We start from the raw sequence: 19726 nt of genomic DNA, 5'->3' as shown, positions 1-19726 counted from the left end.
ATTTATAGTGGTTTGTCAGCGTGAGCATCAAGTTTGCAGATGACACTAAGCTGCATGGTGCAGTTGTCACACCAGAAGGACAGGATGTCATCCAGAGGGACCCAGACAAGCTAGAGAAGCGGGCCTGCGTGAACCTCATGAGATTCAACAAGGCCAAGTGCAAGGTCCTACACCTGGGTCAGGGCAATCCACAGTTTCAGTACAGGATGGGGGATGACATGATTGAGAGCAGCTCTGCTGAGAGGGACTTGGGATGCTGGTTGATGAGAAACTTGACATGAGCCAGTAAGGCGCTCTTTGCAGCCCAGAAGGCTAAACATATCCTGGGCTGCATCAAAAGAAGCGTGACCAGCATGTTGAGGGAGGTGATTCTGCCCATCTGTTCCACTCTTGTGAGACCTCATCTGGAGTATTGTGTCTGGTTCTGGAACCCTCAACATAAGAAAAATATGGAGCTGCTGGAATGGGTCCAGAGGAGGGCTACAAAGATGCTCAGAGGTCTGGAGCACCTCCCATACGAGGACAGGCTAAGAGAGTTGGGCTTGTTCAGCCCAGAGAAGGCTCCAAGGAGACCTTTTAGCAACCTTCCAGTACCTGAACAGAGTGTACAAGAAAGCTCAGGAGAAACTTTTTATAAAGGCACGTAGTGACAGGACAAAGGGAAATGCCTATAAACTGGAGAGGGGAAGATTTAGACTAGACATAAGGAGGAAATTCTTCACAATGAGGGTGGTGAGGCACTGGAATGGGTTGGGCAACCTGATCTAGTGGGAGGTGTCCCTGCCCATGGCAGGGGGACTGGAATTACATGCTCTTTAAGGTCCCTTCCAACTCAAACCATTCTATGATTCTATGAAGCAGATGCTTGCCTGTTTGCAACAGAGATTGCTACTGCATCTGATACTTTTAAGGGCAGTGCTACGCTGAGGAATAAGCATGAAAAAGAGAATGTTGTTTATTGACTCTACAGGAAGAAAAAAAAATAGAGTAGGTTTGGGTTCCTTCTGCTACTCTTCCACCTGCCAGCATGCACAGAGTGGAGTGCACTCAGTGTTCCTTTCCCACTTAATCCCACATATAACCCTGGTGGTAACAGCATATACCATCTCCATCAGCCATGGGAGCTCAAGTCCCAGAGCTCCTGCCAAGCTCAGGTCTTCTGCCAACCACCTGCTTTTTCAACCCATGTTTTCACATAGAAAGTTATTTGGACCTACATACTGAGAAATAGGACAAGCTCCTGAAACATTACAACTGCACATTATATTTGGGAATCCCTTCCCATTTCCTTCAAAAGGCAGAAATCAGTGACATGTTGTTTACCAAGAGAAAAAAAACAAAAAAAACCTGAAGTTTGTTAGATTAATAGTTTCCACTCAAAAACATGCCTTCCCTTCATGCTCAGCCCCAGTTTATGCTCTTATATGTAATAGTACCATATATCCACATACTAATGGATTGCCAATGTTTCATTGTTTAAAGGCTGTCCAAAGCTAATGTTTTAAAAGAGCTCTCCTAATGATAGGTTCTAGTGAAGAAACAGTCCTTCACCAGCAAGCTTCTTCTCAAGATGCTAAATGTAATGCTAGCAACACATACTCAAAAGATGATCTTATAGTGAAATTGATATCAAAACTATTAATTGCAGAAAGCACACTTCCATATTTCTAAATACTCCGTTCAGTGTCACAAGCGTAGCAAGTCTTTGTGATCTTTTGAATACTTCTCTCAGAAGTAACTCTACAAACTTACAACTCAATCTTCAGCATATGTTCTCTTTGCTAAGTGGGTATTTCCTCCATGTCTGCCCCCAGTATCTTCTGCCCAAAGTTTCCAGATGAAACAAAAACCACCTGCTATTCCCTCACACCCCTTTTTGGTCATTCGTTGCTACTTCTTTGTTTTGCAGGCTCGTCCAAAAGGAGAAGGTCTGACTCCATACCAGGGCAAGAAACGTTGCTTCGGTGAATATAAATGCCCCAAGTGCAAGAGAAAATGGATGAGTGGAAACTCCTGGGCTAATATGGGACAAGAATGTATCAAGTGCCACATTAATGTTTATCCTCACAAACAGGTAAGAGGTGCAGACCTCCTAGCATACAGGCTTGGAACTAGGAATACTCCTGACTTTGTAAAGCATGGGTAAGACTTCAACAGGACCTGACGTAGACCACAACACACCACACAACTGTTCTGCAGATGAGATGCTGTTCTAGTCCTAGAAACCTAGACTACTGTTATCAGAATTGCAAAATTCTTATCTTTCTATCTTTCAGTAAAAAGGCCTCCAAAATAAAATCTTCACTTGCCTTTGTCATAGAAACAGAGTGTGGGGCCTTATAATCTGAGATGGAGTAAAACAAGTTCAGCAATAGCAACAGGCCTCCTAGTTCTTTTGATTCCCTTCATATTTACACCAATTTAGTGTTTCATTCCACCGTTGTCAGTGAAGTTTTGCAACAAACTTCTACAATTCCCTGGCTGAGACAGTGAATATGCTTGTTTCTTTCAGCCAGTTGAGATGGTCTGATCCATTCCCCTTCCTCTGGGCTAATGCCACACTGATTCCAAACCTGAAAACAAAGCCATCTTTAGAAACCACAGTCTAATTTCCTTGTCAAAACTGTGACTGGAAACTGTATTGCAAGTAAGAAGCAGCAAAGACTTCATTTTCTGTGGAATCACATATATGGAAGGAAAGCTAAGCAATTTTCTTTTCCCAGCTTACATGAGACAGTCTCAAAGCTTCCAAGGTCTCTGGTTCCTTGCCTCTGTTTAGACAGCTTGTGTAGACAACTGCACCAAAATCCAAGCTGAGCAATGAAGTCATTTATCACATGCATGGAAGTACAGTGTTCGGGGTGAAAGAAATGACAAGACCACTGATTTATAACACAAGTTTATAAATATTTACCTCATTCTCCTAAATTCTTTCCATCATTTATGTTACTGTTCCAAGCGTCAGAAGCAATAGCTTGAAAGGTATCCCATCCACACTATACCAGAGGCATTATAGATTTGGGAATATGCCTGTTTTGCAGTAGAGAAGGCTTGCAAGTAATTCCTTGGCAAGCATTGCCCCTCATGCCAAAGCTAGAGAAGTCTAATCTGTGCAGTAGTACTGAAATCAAAGACACACTGCGGAAGAGTTGTAGACTACAGGTCTTCTGTAATCTGTGCTTGCCTTAGAGTCATGTACATGGTGTTTTCCAAGGCATTAACACAGTGCATGCAGTGCAGGTTTTCACATCTGACACCCATCACCATTTCCATGTCATTCCCTAAGGACACCATAACTAAGGATGTGGAAGAGCTTTGCTCTTATCTATCCATGGGTTCATGTCCCACCAGCAGGTATTGAAGGTATTTGAGATCTTCAAGACGAGTACATTTCACCTAGGCTTGCAGTTAAAAATAACTTCAAACCTCAAGGGGAAAGATTTTACATCCCATTTGTCATCCCTTCCTCACTTCCATCAGGTTTTATTTCTCAGAGTTACTATCATCCTTCTTTCTATTCTTTTTCATTCTTACAGAGGTATCCTGTGCTGCTTCTGATTAAACATACCAGTAATAGCCAGACAGTAAAGCAAACAGCATCAGTTCATGCAGAGCCAGCAGCGAGAACACACTAACTTAGGCTGCATGAGGTCAGCGCTGCTTCTTGACAGAGCCTAGCGTTCACTAACCCATACATGTTTTTTGTCCAAGCATCCAGCTCCACACCAGACTGTCTAAACATTTATCTGTGTGATGTTATTCTGGAAAATACGCTCTCCCCAGTCACCACTACTCTTAGGCCAATAATTAGATTTTGATAAAGCACAGTGAAAGATATTTAGTGAAAAGTTAAATATTTCTGGTTTGAGATTTAAAGCACAAAACAAAAAAAAATCTTATTATGCACATAAAATTGCTTTAGTATTTTTTTTAATTAGCACTGCTACACCACCTAAACATTCTCTGTATGTATTTCCTATTTATTCTTCAGTTTTTGGTTACTTTATTGGCATCTACCATAGGAGAATCCTCATTTATGTTTGAGTTCCTATGCACTTCTGAGTTTCAGCAAGCATTTGCCCCCCCCCCAGTGTTATCTTGAACGCATCTCTTCTCCTAAGCAAAAAGTGATAGGATGAGAGGAGATTGGCCTCAAGTTGCACCAGGGGAGGTTTAGATTGGATATTATGAAAAAATTCTTTACCAAAAGAGAGGTGAAACACTGGAAGAAGCTGCCCAGGGATGTGGTAAGAGTCTCCATCCATGAAAGTGTTCAAAAAGTGTGCAGATGTGGCACTTTGGGACATGGTGTAGTAGGCACAGTGGTGTTGGATTGACAGTTGGACCAGATGATCTTAGAGGTCTTTTCTAACCTTAACAATCCTATGATCATTTAAAAAATGAAGGGTCATTTCATGAGCAGATGCAAATTGCTGCTGGTTACTCAACATTAAGCAGCCAAGTTACAAGAGCTTCCAAAACTACAGAAACTGCTTAACTGAAAAAACTCAAACCATATATAAAACCAGGCAAATGTCGCATTTCCCTGGTTAGGGCATGTTATAAACATCTCCATTCATGGTAGTGTATACAGAATGAAAAAAAAAAAACAGATCACATCAAACTTCCCTATTCCACATCTGATTCTGGGCAGCAGAGGACAGTTAGAGGAAGGGGAGGATGTAGGACAAGACACAGCAAGCACTGTTATGGATACTTTTCCACCCTCTGGCATCACCAAGTGTCTCTGCATTCCCTCAGTTTCTCACTAAACAGATGAACTATTCAATAGCCGAACTAGAACCACATGCATTTCTACCTCATCGTGCATACTGGATATTAGGATGCTTTTGTCCAATTTGAGAGAAAGAAATGAAATACTAGAATATCTAGGTTGGAAAAGACCTTTGAAATCACCAAGTCAACCATACCTTACTTTCAGGATTGACATTCATTATATTGAATCAGGTGTTTATTTTCAATTATCTAGGCATAGCCTTTTCTCCAGTCCTTATCTCTGTCTCTCATCTTCCCCAGTTACTTTTCTCAGTCTTCAGACTTTTCAGTCTTGTAGGGCTTGCCCATGCCTGAATACTCCCATGGAACTGATTCAGGCAATAATATCAGAATCCTGAAGATGATCTCCACTCTGAATAGTTCTGGGAGAGCCATCTAATCACACGTGCTACATCTGTGAATAACTTGTGCAGCTACACTCAAATCTCAATTTCCTATGCATACCTTCCTTTAGTGGGTCCCTGGAGAGGAGAGCAGCCACACTTCCCTGCCACCTGCTCTTTGTTCCTGGAGGCTAGTTTGACTCCAGGAAACGATCACTTGCCAATTCCCCACAAGGAACATCTCAATTCAGCCCTGTGCTCTTATTCTACATACCCTATCTGCGAGAACGAGCTTTTAATCTCTCTGGGGCAGGAAAAGTCTTCTCAGCAATTTTACAGCTGTGTATATATTTCAAAGTACTCTATAAATACAGCTCTAAACCCCTGCATTTAAGGGAGATGACGCAGCATGAATTACAAGAAACAGCGCAAGAGCCTGATAGCAGGGCTGTTGCCATTCATTCCCCAGCTTATCAAGAATGGGGAATCAGGTGGCTCTCACCTGAACTGCAAAGCTGCTCCTTGTGCCAAGGAAGCTCTGTGTGCATTTTTGGGTTTGTGATTAATTTGTGCCACCATCTTTCTTCTTTTGCATTTCCACCACATCCCTCAAGTAGTAAACCTCCCTGTGGGAGTGCTAACAGGAGTCCACAGGACACGGGGCAAAAACTGGAGGCCAGTTGAGCTCAAGGCTTTTTGAGGAGTCAGAGGCCAAAGAACTACCCTGACAAAGCTGCTCTATGGCTATTCCAAAAGCCATTTCCTGGGCAGTCACTTTAGCTGCTTTAAACATAAGGCTCAGATGGGACTTAAACTCACCACTTATTCTTCCAAGGAATTTGGGGTTTGTAGTTGTTTATGCTCCTTCTATCCCGTTCCAGCAACAGGGCCAGTCCTTACAGCCACTGACCGGCACTCTTGGCACTATAACAGCCCAGATGCCAAGCTTTGAATTCTCATTTTTTTCCCCTTCCTGCTACAGCAGCAACATCTGCACCTGTGGTTGCTTCCTGGCTGGCTGCTTATCAAGGCTTCTTCTCTGACTTTGTGGCTAACTCTAGTGCTGTTTGTGATGACAGCTGTTGCACTGGTGCAGAACCAGCCATCTGGTGACCGACTTGTCCTCTTGGACACCATTTTCTTCCAGCTGTCAGGAATTTACTGTTGGACTGGAAATAATTTGGTATGTAAATAAGTTCTTCAGAACATCCAAACTATTACTTCCATGGGCAATGCAGTGGGCTCATCACAATTCCTGTACTCAGATGCATGCACAGCCACCTCTTCTCTCAGTACGGAGAGAGATGGGTCTGATCACTAAAGTCCAATAAACTTTAACAGTTTCAGGCCAACAAGTACCATCTTTTGTCTCTTTAGATTTAATAAACCCTCCTCATTGTGCCCATACTTGTGTGCTTCAGGAGTGGGAATACAGATCACTCCGGACTGCTGCTTCTCTAAACTCCTGAAGAGGTTTTGACCATTTAACTGAGGCAGTTACCATTCATTCCTAGCTCCTCCCAGACACACATTGCTGACAGAGGCCCATTGCGCTCTCTGAGCATCATGCCTCTGATCTGTAACCATCTTACCACTGTCTCAGATCTGCAGCAACAACTGAGGGCTTCCAGCGTCCCCATTCCCCCAGGGCAGACAAATAGCAGAGGGTCTACTGCTGAAGAACGCACATTGCATCATGTTTTTCCCTGGTGCATAATTCTTGGACTAAAAATTAACAAATGCATGATAGCACATACGTATTGATGAAAGCATAGCTTATAGCTCCTTAGGACTATTAACAACAATTATCCTGCCAGCTATAGTTGTAGATCCATTTCTATTCACATATCTAATCAGTCATTTAATCATTTCATTTGCTCCATTAAGACCTGAGGTAATGAGTGCAGATAAGTGTTTAAGTGGGTTTTTTTCCACATTTCAATTTTGATGTGATCCTTTATCCATCAGTGGTGCAATCAAACTGTTCCATTCAACAGCAAAAAAATTCAAGTCTTTAATACAAACATAAGCAGTCACATTCCATTCTACTGCTTAGCAGACATTTTCCTCAAGGATGCTTTAGTGATGTTTTCTCTGACACCTAACACTTCATAGGGGTGAGCTTTTATTTTGAAGGTTTGGGGTCTTTGATTTGTGGGGAATGCGAGTTCATTCGGTACATGTAGACTGGGACAGTAATAGTTCACAATCAAAAGTTAATTTGCAGGACAGGAATTGCTATATAAATTTATTTCAGCTTCATTCCCCCAAGGCATCAGCTTTAGTCACTGCTACCAAATGCTTTCCTGGTGGAGTTGCACAAGATTATTTCCACCCAGCAACTACTAGGAGAAAAAGAAAGAAGCCAAAAATGAAAAATGTGAGAGTGCCTATTCTTGTAGTTTTTACTGAAAATATGAACTGCCAAATCTTGGCTACTTACATTTTAAAAAGACAATGAAAACTGAAGCATTATATTTAAGCTCTTCAATTAATGGAAAAAAGTCTACCTTTACTAGAGAAACATAGTAGGATTTCGCTGTTATCTTACAAGATCCATTTCACCTCATCCTAAGTAAAGGATTTATTTTTCCAGCAAAATAGCCTGCACCCTTTTCCATACCCTCTCCAGGTACAAGGCTGAGTTGTCATGCTACCAACATCTCAGCAGCAGCACCACCGAACTCTTGCAGTCTTCTCAGCTATTCAGATCTCCTGCATAATTCAGGCGACCCCCTCATGTCACACCCCTCTTGCACCAGCATCTCCTCCTTAACCCCTGCTTCCATCACGCCAAAGCTGGTGAGAATTGCCCAAGGTCAGCCTGTGCCAAGCAAGTCCAGCCCTAATGAAGACACAGCTCTTTGGCTCTTTAACACCCTACTCTGTCAGCATGGTGTAAGAAAGGTCGCAAGGGTGTAAGGTTATTAAAGTTCTCAACAGTTACTAAAAGCCAAATAGCAGAACAGTTGCTCCTCAGGGTGTTTGAATGGGGTTTTGCCTTACAAGAAACCCACAAAGGGAAAACAGCAAACAGAGATAAGCTGGGCCTTCATTTTATGCAAAAGTTGAAGTGGTTTTGGAACACAAACCGCACAAGCTCACAACCAGTTTCAAAGCCTCAGCCCTCCACTGCCTCACTAGAAACAGCTCAGGCTCTGCTCAGCTCCATTCCTTCCAGCTGGCCCTTGGCAACCTGCTTCCCTGCATTTGTAACCCCTCTCTCCCCAGTCTCTGTGTCGTAACACACTGGTAACAATAACATTTCTGAAATCAAAATGCTTTGCAGGCCAAAAAGCTGAGCTCAATCAACACAGGGGGAAAGCAAACCACCGAGAGCTATTGTTTCTGAAAACCATCCAAAAACTCTTGGCACTTCAAGGCATTCCCAATGTCCTTTGCACTATTTCCAGGAAAAATTATTCCCAAGGCCTTGTATATTAAAAAAAAGTCTGGCTTATATCAATAAACATGATAACTGCTGTATTTTTTCTCTTTAATCAGAGACCAGCTAGCATGTAGAAGCAATCAGAGCCTACTCAAAGAGCCTGTTTTAAGTGTAGCATTTCAAAACTCTCACTTTCTCCATTGAGGAGCATAAATTAACTCCTGGACCCCTGAACCTGAGCATCATCTTTAACTACATTCATGTAATGCATATTATCGAAGAAAGTTTGTGGGAAGATGTTGGTGAAGTAAGTGGTAGCAAAGGCAGATTTTCTGACCAAATAAACTTCCTCAATTTGTCTGTGTTGTGGCTGAAGCACCGCCTGCACCCATAGTTGGGTTGCAAGCCTAGAAACATGATTGTTGGTTCTGATCTCAAATCCTAGCGTACTAATTTCCAACAAGGCATTCAAAGCTCAATGGGGTTGCAATGGGAGGTTAAAGGATTTAGAGGAGATGGGGTCCATCTACCTTTCTTACCCCCTGCCTGGTACAGGATTTGCAATTAAATTGTAAATTAAGTTAAACACAAAGACATATGATACGTAGCCCAAGAAAGACAAAACTTCAGGTAATACCATGGATAAGAGCATTGAATCATTAACAAACTGTTGGCAATCACCACTGAATTACTCCCACACATTTTTTATACTAGCTGTGCAATATATTAAGTGTAGCACGCACAATCCAATACAACCAATCAACAATTTGCAGGCTTCCCTTGTTCAGGATAATAGAACATATTCTGTCTCATTTCAGCTATTCAGAGAGCTGATAAACCCTTATGTTCCCTGGATTAAGGGTTGTTCTTGCAGCATTACATAGCAAAAAAAAAAAAAAGCTTTGAATATCTCTTTCTTCCTGTCCAAATGGTGGGTGACCTGGGAAAGAACATAAAAGAAAACTCAGATGATCAGGTGTACTTTAAATTTTTACAGGAAAGTCTTTAAGACTTCGTAGGAAAGGTGTGAAAAGATAAATGGCCATAACTTTGTTTCTATTTACCCCATGCTCCAAGAACCATATTTTGAAGAGATTAAGTAAGAGGCTAGTATCTCTGTGAGAACAATAAGCAGCTTCTGACTTTTTTCCGATGTTACACCACACAGTCTCTACCACAGTCCCATACAACCACAACTGTCTTCATGGGAAAGCACCATACAATGAAACAGTCTTTCAAGATATTCCACAGAGCCAGAGAAATTATGCATTAAAGCATGTTGTTTGGTTTTTTCAAATAAAGGGTGGGTGCACTTTATGGTGTTCTACTTCACATCTGTCACCTCTCCACCTATTAGACTTGCGAAACACTTCACCTCTCTGCAATATTTAACACGGTACTTTATTTTCAGAATGATTGTGAAACCTTTTACATGTCATCAAAAATGAAAGAACCAAGATCTACTAAAACCAGAGCAGTTTTATTCCCTCATTTAGCCAAATATGCCTCCAACCCTGTGATTTCACAACTATTATTAAAAATACATAGTCAATTTGTTACTCAGGTTCAGGGTAAAGGACTGTGTTGCGAGGTTGGGTTTTTCGTTTGGGGGAGGCTTTGGGGGGATGTTTTTGATGGTGTTTTTTCTTTATTTTTTAATAGCTTTGCAGCTGCTTTACTGCAAAGATTTCAGCATCAGGAATATGGGCTGAGTGTTAGGAAAACCTCATTTAGCTTGATAATACCTGTGCATGGTTAAGACTTTTTTCTTGTCATAGCAGATAATCGTAACATTGGTGACTCCTCCCAGCATTGCAGGGTAATGGGATTTGCATGCTTCAGGTGTATTCATGCCTTTGGGACATCTCACTCACTGGAGCCAAAAGAATAAACTCTTCTGTGTGGCTGTTTTTATAAATATGGTCCCCAGTTCAGTCTTTTAGTAATTTGTCTACAACCAAGTTGCCACCACCTTTATGAAGAATAGTGACATCAAGTTGTGAGGTCACCACAAACCAAGGCAGAGATGAAAAAGGGTTTAATCCCTTCAGGGAAGAAATACAGTACCCTTTATAATTACTAGAATAAAGGCTCTAATCTGATTTCCTCCCCCTTCGTTTCAGAGACCCCTGGAAAAGCCGGATGGCCTGGATGTTTCAGATCAGAGCAAAGAACATCCCCAGCATCTGTGTGAGAAGTGCAAAGTCTTGGGCTACTACTGCCGCCGTGTGCAATAAACCTTCAAAGTGGCCTCTTCCCGTCCCCATCATCCTTAAAGATCCTCTGGCAGCATGCGATCAACAGCAACACAACAAATCAAGATAAAGGCTAAAATAATTGCCAATATCGCCTATCTAATAATATGCCTTACAATTAATAGAATGTAACATTTTTCCTGTGCATGCGCACACATGCACCAGGTATTCACAGGACTATGATTTGTATACATACATATATATGTAATTTTTATATATATATGTGCACACATATATAAAGTGTTACCGATAGTGTTCATGACAGAACTGTGGTTGCAGGTTCTGCTGATTGTTTACACAGACCCTATATCATGGCCAGGTGAAATGAAGTACTATTCAATAGGCAAGGTATAATATTCACAAGGAATGTTACACGTATGGCTTTTGCAGAGGTTAAATAACTGTGGGGCCACTAATTGCAAACACTCATCCACAACATGAACATTATTCCTATTATATGACAAGACAAAGGAAGATGAAACAAGCCACTGCATAAAAGAAGGAAAATTGTTTTCCCAGTTTTAGAAAGTCTGAGAGTTTTGTGTTGCTGCTTTCTTGGACTTTTTCTCTTTGTTACCAGCGCTTGGGCAGGGCTTCAGCAAAATCATTTTTGCAGGACGTGGCAAAAAAAAAAAGTGAATAATTGTTTGAGGGTGTGGGTTGGGTGGAAAGGGAGTGCCATAATGGGACCCAGAGCATCAGGAAGGATTCCAAGAGGATTTTGGAGGAGACAAAATTGGCTTGCTTGTGTGACTAACAGATCCTTCTCTTGTCATATAATCAATGGTCCCTGTATGTGTATGGGCTGTTAGGCCACATGCACACTAAATTTACTGTGAATAAAGGGGAATAATTAAAACTGTCCCCAAAACTCTTAGTTGAAAGATTAGCCAAACTTACTATTTATGAGAGTTTTAAAGCCACTTTCTGGAAGTATTTTTATGTCCTCTTTTCTACTGTACAAATTTGTTCCAATATAAAACTCGTTAGCCATGGGGGTGTTTTGAGGCATGGAGAGCACTAGGTAACCTTCCCTCTTCATGTCTTCTTGAAACACCTACATATTTGAGGAGAAATGTAAGATTTCGATTTTGTTGTCCCATTTCAGGTAGAACTTTGTGCAGGGTCATCCTGCTGCAAAGAAGTATCTCGTCAGGGATTGGGAAATACCATGAACTGAAAGTACCTCAAGACAGTGTCATGTTTGTATGTCTACATCAGAATACGTTGGCAAAAGGACACAACAAGCAATTTACATGCATTATTCACTCAAAAAAATTACAGGGATGTTTGTTCGGGTTTGTAAATTAACAATTTCTATTTTTATTAAGTCGCCTTTAGAGATATTGATTTGTGTGAGTGAGACTTAGTGGAAATACTTTAAATCCTACACAACTTGATGTGAATTAGCTTTGTTTTAAGGATTCATTGCATAATGCTAAGACAGAGGAGGCTTTTGTATGCCAAGTTATAGCAGGATGTTACTGATATGTACAGTGAAGCTCTTTAAAGCAAATTGAGAACTTACAGGGAGTATTTGTATAGAAAATGTCAAGTACTCTAACAAATTTGCTCTAGGGTGAAACTTTTGCCATTTCTTTGCCATCAGCAGGGCAAAATTGTTTCTGCTTATTCTGGTGGTGTCATGTACCTATCTCACCAACTTCATTATTTATGGGTAGCCCAAGTGACCCAGCCTACTGGTCAGAGCAATGGATAAACCTGGAGACTCCTGGCTTCCGACCACAGTTCTTCCATTAGCTCCCTATCTGGGGCAAGTCACAAGATCCTTCTGGACCTCAGTTTCCCCAGCTGCAAAATGGGGATAATAATACTTTAGCGCACCTACCTCACAGGAGACTTGTGAGGCTTACTTAATATCTGTCAGTGTTTTGCCATCACTGGATGAAAAGTGCTGTGTAACGTTGAAGTTAATCACTTTGAAGCAACTTTTGCCCAGCTGGCAATTCTATCAACTAAAATAGCTGAAAATAACATTATTGAAAGTTAAGGCTAATAACAGGTTGGTTGCCTCAGTGAAGACACACAGTTTTAGCATTTTCAGATGGAAACATTCTTTTGCACAGACTCATAAATCACCTTAGAGACAAGTTCTCTAAACAAAGATGCTAATCTGCCCATACAAATAAGAATAAGAAAATACACAGGCAGATCTAGAGGTGGATTTTCAAAGCCTGACCTCTAACATTAATATTGCTATTTTGTTTTAAGCACAAATAATATTGCAAGAGATACATACTAAACCAGATCTATTTTGTCTTCCTGAGCACTTAGTAGTACATGAACAAAAGTCACCTTGCGCTTCACAGCCAGCTAAAGGACATGTAGAGAAAAACCCTTAGACTAAGATAAGGGAAAATGTTATTTTATTTTCTCCCTGAGACCAAGACGTTGCTATCAGCCATTTTTTTCTGTGTTGAAATAATTTCTATCTTATGATAACCACTAGATCAGTAAAATAGCACATCTGTTGATATAGCTACCAACCACCAGGTTCTGAACAAAGACCCATTTAAAGACACCATTACATGCAACTGTTGCTATTTTAATGTTAAAAATTGTTTACCGATATTCAACACTGCACGGCAATGCCTTTAGCTTATGAATTTCCTTTAAAATAAGGTTCCTAAAAATATACAAATGACTTAAACTATTAATGGCTGTAGGTATAGAATAATAATTCTTGAAAGCATCCTTATGACAGTTCAATATTTATCTCGGTGATTCTTTCCTAAGCAGCAAACTAAGTATTTAAATATTATTTAGCATATTTGAATTAACAAGAATATATTTTCCCCTACATTTATGTAGGGAAAAAGCAGATAAAGAACAAAATACACAGGAAAGCAAGAAGTGACACTGCCATAGTTTGTACTGCGTAAGCCAGAGATTCATCCTGGGTGGTATGTAGATGCGCTTAGGCCCTTGGTACCTCATGGCTGGAAGCAGCCTGCTCACCTTGCCATCCCTGCCAAAAGCTGGGGAGGGAGGGAGAGTGCCCAGTGGTCCCTGGGGAGCAGCCTCAAGTTTTCTGTCCTTGCTCTACAGGCCTGAAACCTTGTCTCCCTAAGGAGTCGGCACCTGGGGAAGGTGGCAAGTTTGTGTAAAGGGACTCTGTGCCTCCATGTGTGATGTTTGTAGCATCCAGCCCTTGGCACTTGCTTCATGCTGGGCTGCAGATAGTTGGTGGGTTAACTGGAAAAACATACCCTCAGAAGTAATGCACAACAGCTTATGACCACGGGCTTTTGGTTAATGGCACAGAAGGGAAAATTCTTAAATTTTGTTTCAAATTTGATTATAAAATGTAAATTTCTTCTCTTCGCTCTGCAAAGGTGATTCACCCATAGACCTAACTCTCTCCAAATTGGAAAAACCTTACAAATTCCATTTTTTTTTACTACAAAGATGAGTTAATTTCCCTCTTAGATTTTTCTGAATGCTTTCTGATGTCCTTTTTAACCAGCTCTGCATTTAAAACATCAGCTAGTAACCTTCAAGGTATTTTGAGACAGTTTTAGCAGAAGTGAGGCAAGTGTCAGTAAAAAGAGTTTTAAATCAATACAGGCCTCCCTCAACTGAGTATTCTTTAGGGGCGTACGGAGAGAAATTTGGCTCTGTGCATTTATTTGGCAAACTGGACTTTTAACCTCAGGTGCCTGCTGTTGCCTGCCTACCAATCCAGCCAGCACACTTATTTTCCCCTTTCCCCACCCTTCTTTGGAGATTTTTTTAAACCTTCAGTTATTTCTTTTAAAAAAAAACACTAAGCACAATTAGTGCCCTGAGTTGGTCAGAACATTTCACATGGGATTTGTCCTTGGCATTGGCGCTGCTCTGGAGAGAAGTACCAGTGATTTGAAATGTGTGGCAGAGGCTTTTAGCTGCTTTAACTTGGTGCAGCTCCAATGAAGTTGTTACAAATACTTCATTCAATGGTAATGAAGAAAAATCCCTGTACTTCAAAGAATGGCCCCATTTTAGCCAGTTTCTACTGCTGCTACCACAGATGTAAAATTATGCCACACAAGCAAAGTTTGAGGCATTTTTGTCTCAAAATTGCTTTTTTAATTTCAGATAAATACACAAGAGTATATATTGTTTCTGAAAATAGGTGTATTTTGAAGTTCCCCATTATATGGGACTTAGTTTGTAAACTAAAAATGTGAAGTTACGTATGTCTGAGAGAAGCCTTATACCAAGAAGTATTATCTACATTATACCTTTTTGTATACCACGAGATTTAGATTATACATGGGTTGCATACCTGTGACACTAGCAGTTATTCCAAAACCAAAACTACTTCAAACATTAAAAGGTGAGAGCTTTTGGAAATGCCAGACTTCCTAGATGGATTCTTTGTCCTGCGGTCACGTAGACTATCTTTTTTCCCTAGTATGGACCTTAAGATTTGTCCACTGAACAATGTGGACAAAGTATGCAATAAATCATCATTTGTTTTTCAAGTTAAGTTAATTGACATACATTTTCCACTTGCCTTTGCCAACATATTTTAAACTGTGATGGAACTATCCCCATACACAAATCATTAAGCTATCACTCCACTCCCATAGGGCTTCCACACATCTCCCTTTCCTATCTCCAAAACCACTGCTGTCCATTCAGTTTGCTACATTGCTGAAGTGCTCAGAGGGCTGGTTGAGATCTTAGATATAGGGATGATGGTTTGTGTTTCTAGGATGAATTTCAAAGGGACAATCGTGTGCAGTTACTAGCTATAGATGATTGATATAAATGTTTACCCCTGTATGAAGTATTTTACAGTTTTACTTGCAGATGTGTATTTATCTTGAGTTATACTTGACATAGAGTTTCTTTCAATTTTTTTTTTAATACTATGTGTGTATTTTGGAAACCTTTTTAGATGTTAAAATTTTTGAATGGTTACAAATATTTCTTGTAATACTGAATTGTTACCTGGGAACTCTTTGCAGTAACTTTTTTGTATATATTTGAGGGCCTTTTTAAAAAAGTATTGTTTGTTTTTTGGGGAAAAGTTTTTACAATTTGGAAGCTTTCAGAAGGGCCTTCCTCTCAACTAGGATACTAACAGGTAAGAGGTTTCTTAAGTATTTTGCAGAACTAAGGATGTATCCTCAAGAAAATATTTATGGAAGTAATTTACTTTTTTTTTTACAATGCTTTTGTCTGTATAAAGTATGCAACAGAACTACATTAAGAAGGAAATATTGTCTACATAAAATATTATATGAAAGTTGGTACATAATTCTGACAAAAAAACCTTGCAATTCTTTAAGCCATATTGTTTTTGTTATCCTTGGATGAAAATATCAGTATTAAGTAACCAATATATTATTCAAGTGCTTAGACTTATATGAAAATGCTTATACAGTTTATTTATGTGTATTTGGGGAAGGATTGCTAGGAAAAGCTATCACTAGACATACAGCAAGTGAGGAGCAAATAACAGTAAACTGTGTCACTTTATAGCCTCGTGAGAGACACAGAAGATGCTGAAAGCACCATAGAGACTCGGCTTTCAGAAACTCTGAAGCACAAGCGTTAGGTTTCAAATGGTGGTTCTTTCCTTTCCTGTAAGCAGAGGGGAAGAGAGCTGGTTGGGACACTATTTGACAACTTGACTTTCACACCTCTTTGCAGACTGTGAGCTCAGCTATGCAGTATCGGCTACAGCAATAATATCAATCAAAAGATGCAAGAGAAAAGGATTGAAATAGATTATTCTAGGGAGTTATGTTTATTTTAATTAGAACTCATAGCAATATAGATATGCATGTGCACGTATTTGAAGCATTTTTACACTTTACATTTCATGTAGCTTGATTATATTATGAAGGATTGGGGTTTTAGTTTGATATTTTACCATGCTAAAATGGAAGGTCTGTCCAACCCTGTACTGGATTCTTGTTTCCTTTAAAAGGTTATTTAGTACAGCACTCACTGCCTTGTATACTAGTGCTAAAACTAACACTGTATCTTATGAATTTCTTCAGCTGTAGAAAGATTAACCTAATTATTATTGCATTTGTTTAGCTGTACCCACTGACCTTGTCAGATTCAGTTGGCAATTTGTATAATTTCTTTTTCTGTAACTGTTAATAAACTTGTACAGCTAAAACAAACAAAACCTATGGACAAAGGCCTCAGAGGTACCAGTTCTACTTCAGCAATCAAGATGACAGCTTGCTCATCTGATGACTGTGTTGCTAAAAAGACTGTAAACCCTCTGTTGTGGATTGTCCATAAAATGGCATTCCGACATGTGCCTTATTTGCTGGGTAGTATACAGCTTTCCTCTAGTATTCTAGCATTTTAATGCTGTATTAAAGTACTGCAAAAAAACAGCAAGAGAGTGGTATGGTTTTCTGGAGCGACCCTTTCTTTGAAGCTTTCCTACTAGCTGCGATATGTTACTGGTCACGGACTGGCCAGCTGCAGCCTGGTGTTCGCTGTGCCAGCCTGCCTCAGCATAACCATGACCCAGACCACGTGAAAAAGATTTTCTCCATTGCAGATGAGTCCCTAAGCTGCAGGGAGCCTGGTTTCATCCTGGGTGAGAGAGTTTCATCCGAAGTTTCCTCTGCTGGTGGAGCAACTTGGGTTAACAGTGCCAGCTGTTAGTTTTAAACAGCCTGGTATTATCTAGCATACTCCTGTATGAAGAAAAGCCTCCTGTAATAGGAGAACGTACATTTTTGTCCTTAATAGTTGGATAGGGAAGCTTGGGTGCCAGAAAGTTGCTATAATAAAAAATAACTGTCATCATTTCTAAGTATCATTAAGTTATAACACGTTAAATGTAGAGGATTGGACCTAATTAATTCTTTGTGAACACTAGAAGTTGCCAAGAATGACACCTGCTAAGTGCTTGTTGCTTATTAGAAATGTGCTTCTCACATCCCCAAAGATCAATGGCAAGCAATTTTTCTGTTGAGACTGCCAATTCCATTGCAATTAGAAGTTCAAATAAGGGTGTTGTGAAATTAACTCTGGACTTCTGGTACCCTGCCTCTAAAATGAAAGATTCCCTTCATTTAAAACAAATAGATAAATTTTAATAGGCATATTTAAAGCACACAGTTCTGTGCCTGATCACCCCTACAAACATGGTGCATATCTGACCCTTGAATTCTTTACCACAGTGACACTATTTATATCACATAGAAAGTCTGATTTCTGGGAAGATTTGAGTGCTCTTCTCTTTGAGTCTGCATAAGAGAGCAAGAACACATGCACAAGTGTTTACATGAGTATGCAGAGGGGGAAGAGAGGCTGGCCAAGGAATCATGGTGCAATTTTGCAGGCTTGAAAAAAGCTACTACTTCATCAAATGATGAAAGGCATCCTCCCAGCTGAGCCCCATAGAAAGGAAAAGCACATATTCAGAGCTAGTTGATAAATTATTTGAAGAACAAAACACACTGCTCTTTTATATAAATCTTGCCAACAGCACTGTTCCCATAACAAACGCGAGCCACAAAGCCAAGCTCAGAGCTGAAATACCTCTTTCCACAAGAGGAACGGGAGACTCCCCAGACACCAACACCTCAGGTTTAATGCTTCACTGAGACCAGAAAGCACGCTGAGTAGATCAACTGCAAAGTCCTAATTGCCTATTACAACATTTTCTATGATTCCTCAAAGAAATAACTTTTTCATGTTTAAAATAAATTAGAAAGAACAATACGGCATCAAAAATAATGAACAAAATACATTTCCCTTTTTTCATTGCCCAGCACTTTGTCTTCCCACTCAACATAAACAAGATAGAGACAATGCAACACCCTGCTCTTAACAGAAGGGTCAAGTAATTCCCACTTGAAAAAAATAATGATTTCATAACAGGAATTTCGTATAACATTGATACCTTGAAATTAAAAGCTGTTCCATTATTCTTCATGGAAAAACAAGTTAAACAGCACACCAAGATTACTATTTTTAAAGTTAGGCGCATCATATCAAAACCCCCATCCCAGATCCTCCAACTACATTAACAGACACACAAACCAGACTTTAATTCCCATCTAGGGAGGACAAACAGCCTGCATGTTACGCTTGTGTAAGTCTTGCTCAGGACCCCCACATATAGGCCATACACACCCACCTAACACAAGGCAAATAAGTTAAAAAGGCTCCTTCTTCTCCATATCCCTCCAAGAGGGATGGACACAAGAGACATTGGAAAGAGAGGAACCCAAAACACTGAGGGCTAAATGCTGACAATCAGGTCCTTTGTGCAAGACATAAGAAAGCAAGAACTAAAGAAACTTCCTGACTGGAGAAACATATAAAAGGAGAAGCACATTGCCAAGGAACCTGAAAAAGTAGAATACAATGTTCAGCTTTGCTTTTCTCTATCATTAACCTCATGAACTTAGAGAAACAGATCATTTGCAAACTCCTGTCTCATTAACACCAGCTGTTGGGCCCACACCTGCTCACCCAAACATTTGTTTTACTGAAAGTAATGCAATTGCTCTTCCTCACCATCCCAATCTCAAAAATGCTTCGGACAATAACAAAACACAGAAAACCTGTCTCAACACAGCCTACCAAAACTGCAAAACTTCATTCAGATATTAGTAAATACCTCACACAATCCTTTTAAAAGCTTTAAGAGACATTTTTAGTAACAGAATGCACTGAGAAGCATCTACCTCAGTCAGCATTTACCAAAGGGCTGAAAGTGTGGCAATCGCATTCACGAGGAGTTGAAGCTTCCCTGGTTTGCAGCCCAAGCAGGCAGAGAGAGCCAATGCTGCTCTGCAAAAGAGCAGAACACCGTCAAGCCGTCTCTCCTTAAACACACCGCCCAGGCACACGGCTCTGTGGCCAGTGAGGAGACCACAGAAGCAGCAGCAGCTCTGGACACTCTTGCAAACTTTGTTTCTATGCCACAAACTTAGCTAAAGAAAACACAGTAATCGTTGACTTGTCCC

General features: G+C 40.3%; 1 protein-coding gene across 1 annotated transcript in view; it reads left to right on the top strand.

Moving 5' to 3' along the window:
* ZCCHC24 (zinc finger CCHC-type containing 24) overlaps nucleotides 1-17131 on the top strand; it is a 112267-nt gene extending 95136 nt beyond the window's left edge. Inside the window, exons 3-4 of the mRNA XM_069863887.1 lie at nucleotides 1910-2074; nucleotides 10632-17131. Of these exons, the coding sequence (XP_069719988.1) occupies nucleotides 1910-2074; nucleotides 10632-10745 (279 nt within the window). The 3' untranslated portion in view covers nucleotides 10746-17131. The remainder of the gene's footprint in view (nucleotides 1-1909; nucleotides 2075-10631) is intronic.
* The last annotated feature ends 2595 nt before the right edge of the window (nucleotides 17132-19726 follow it).

Source organism: Phaenicophaeus curvirostris, chromosome 9 (genome assembly GCF_032191515.1).
Source record: "Phaenicophaeus curvirostris isolate KB17595 chromosome 9, BPBGC_Pcur_1.0, whole genome shotgun sequence".
Lineage (NCBI taxonomy): Eukaryota > Metazoa > Chordata > Aves > Cuculiformes > Cuculidae > Phaenicophaeus > Phaenicophaeus curvirostris.
This window is presented reverse-complemented; position numbering and strand designations above follow the sequence as displayed.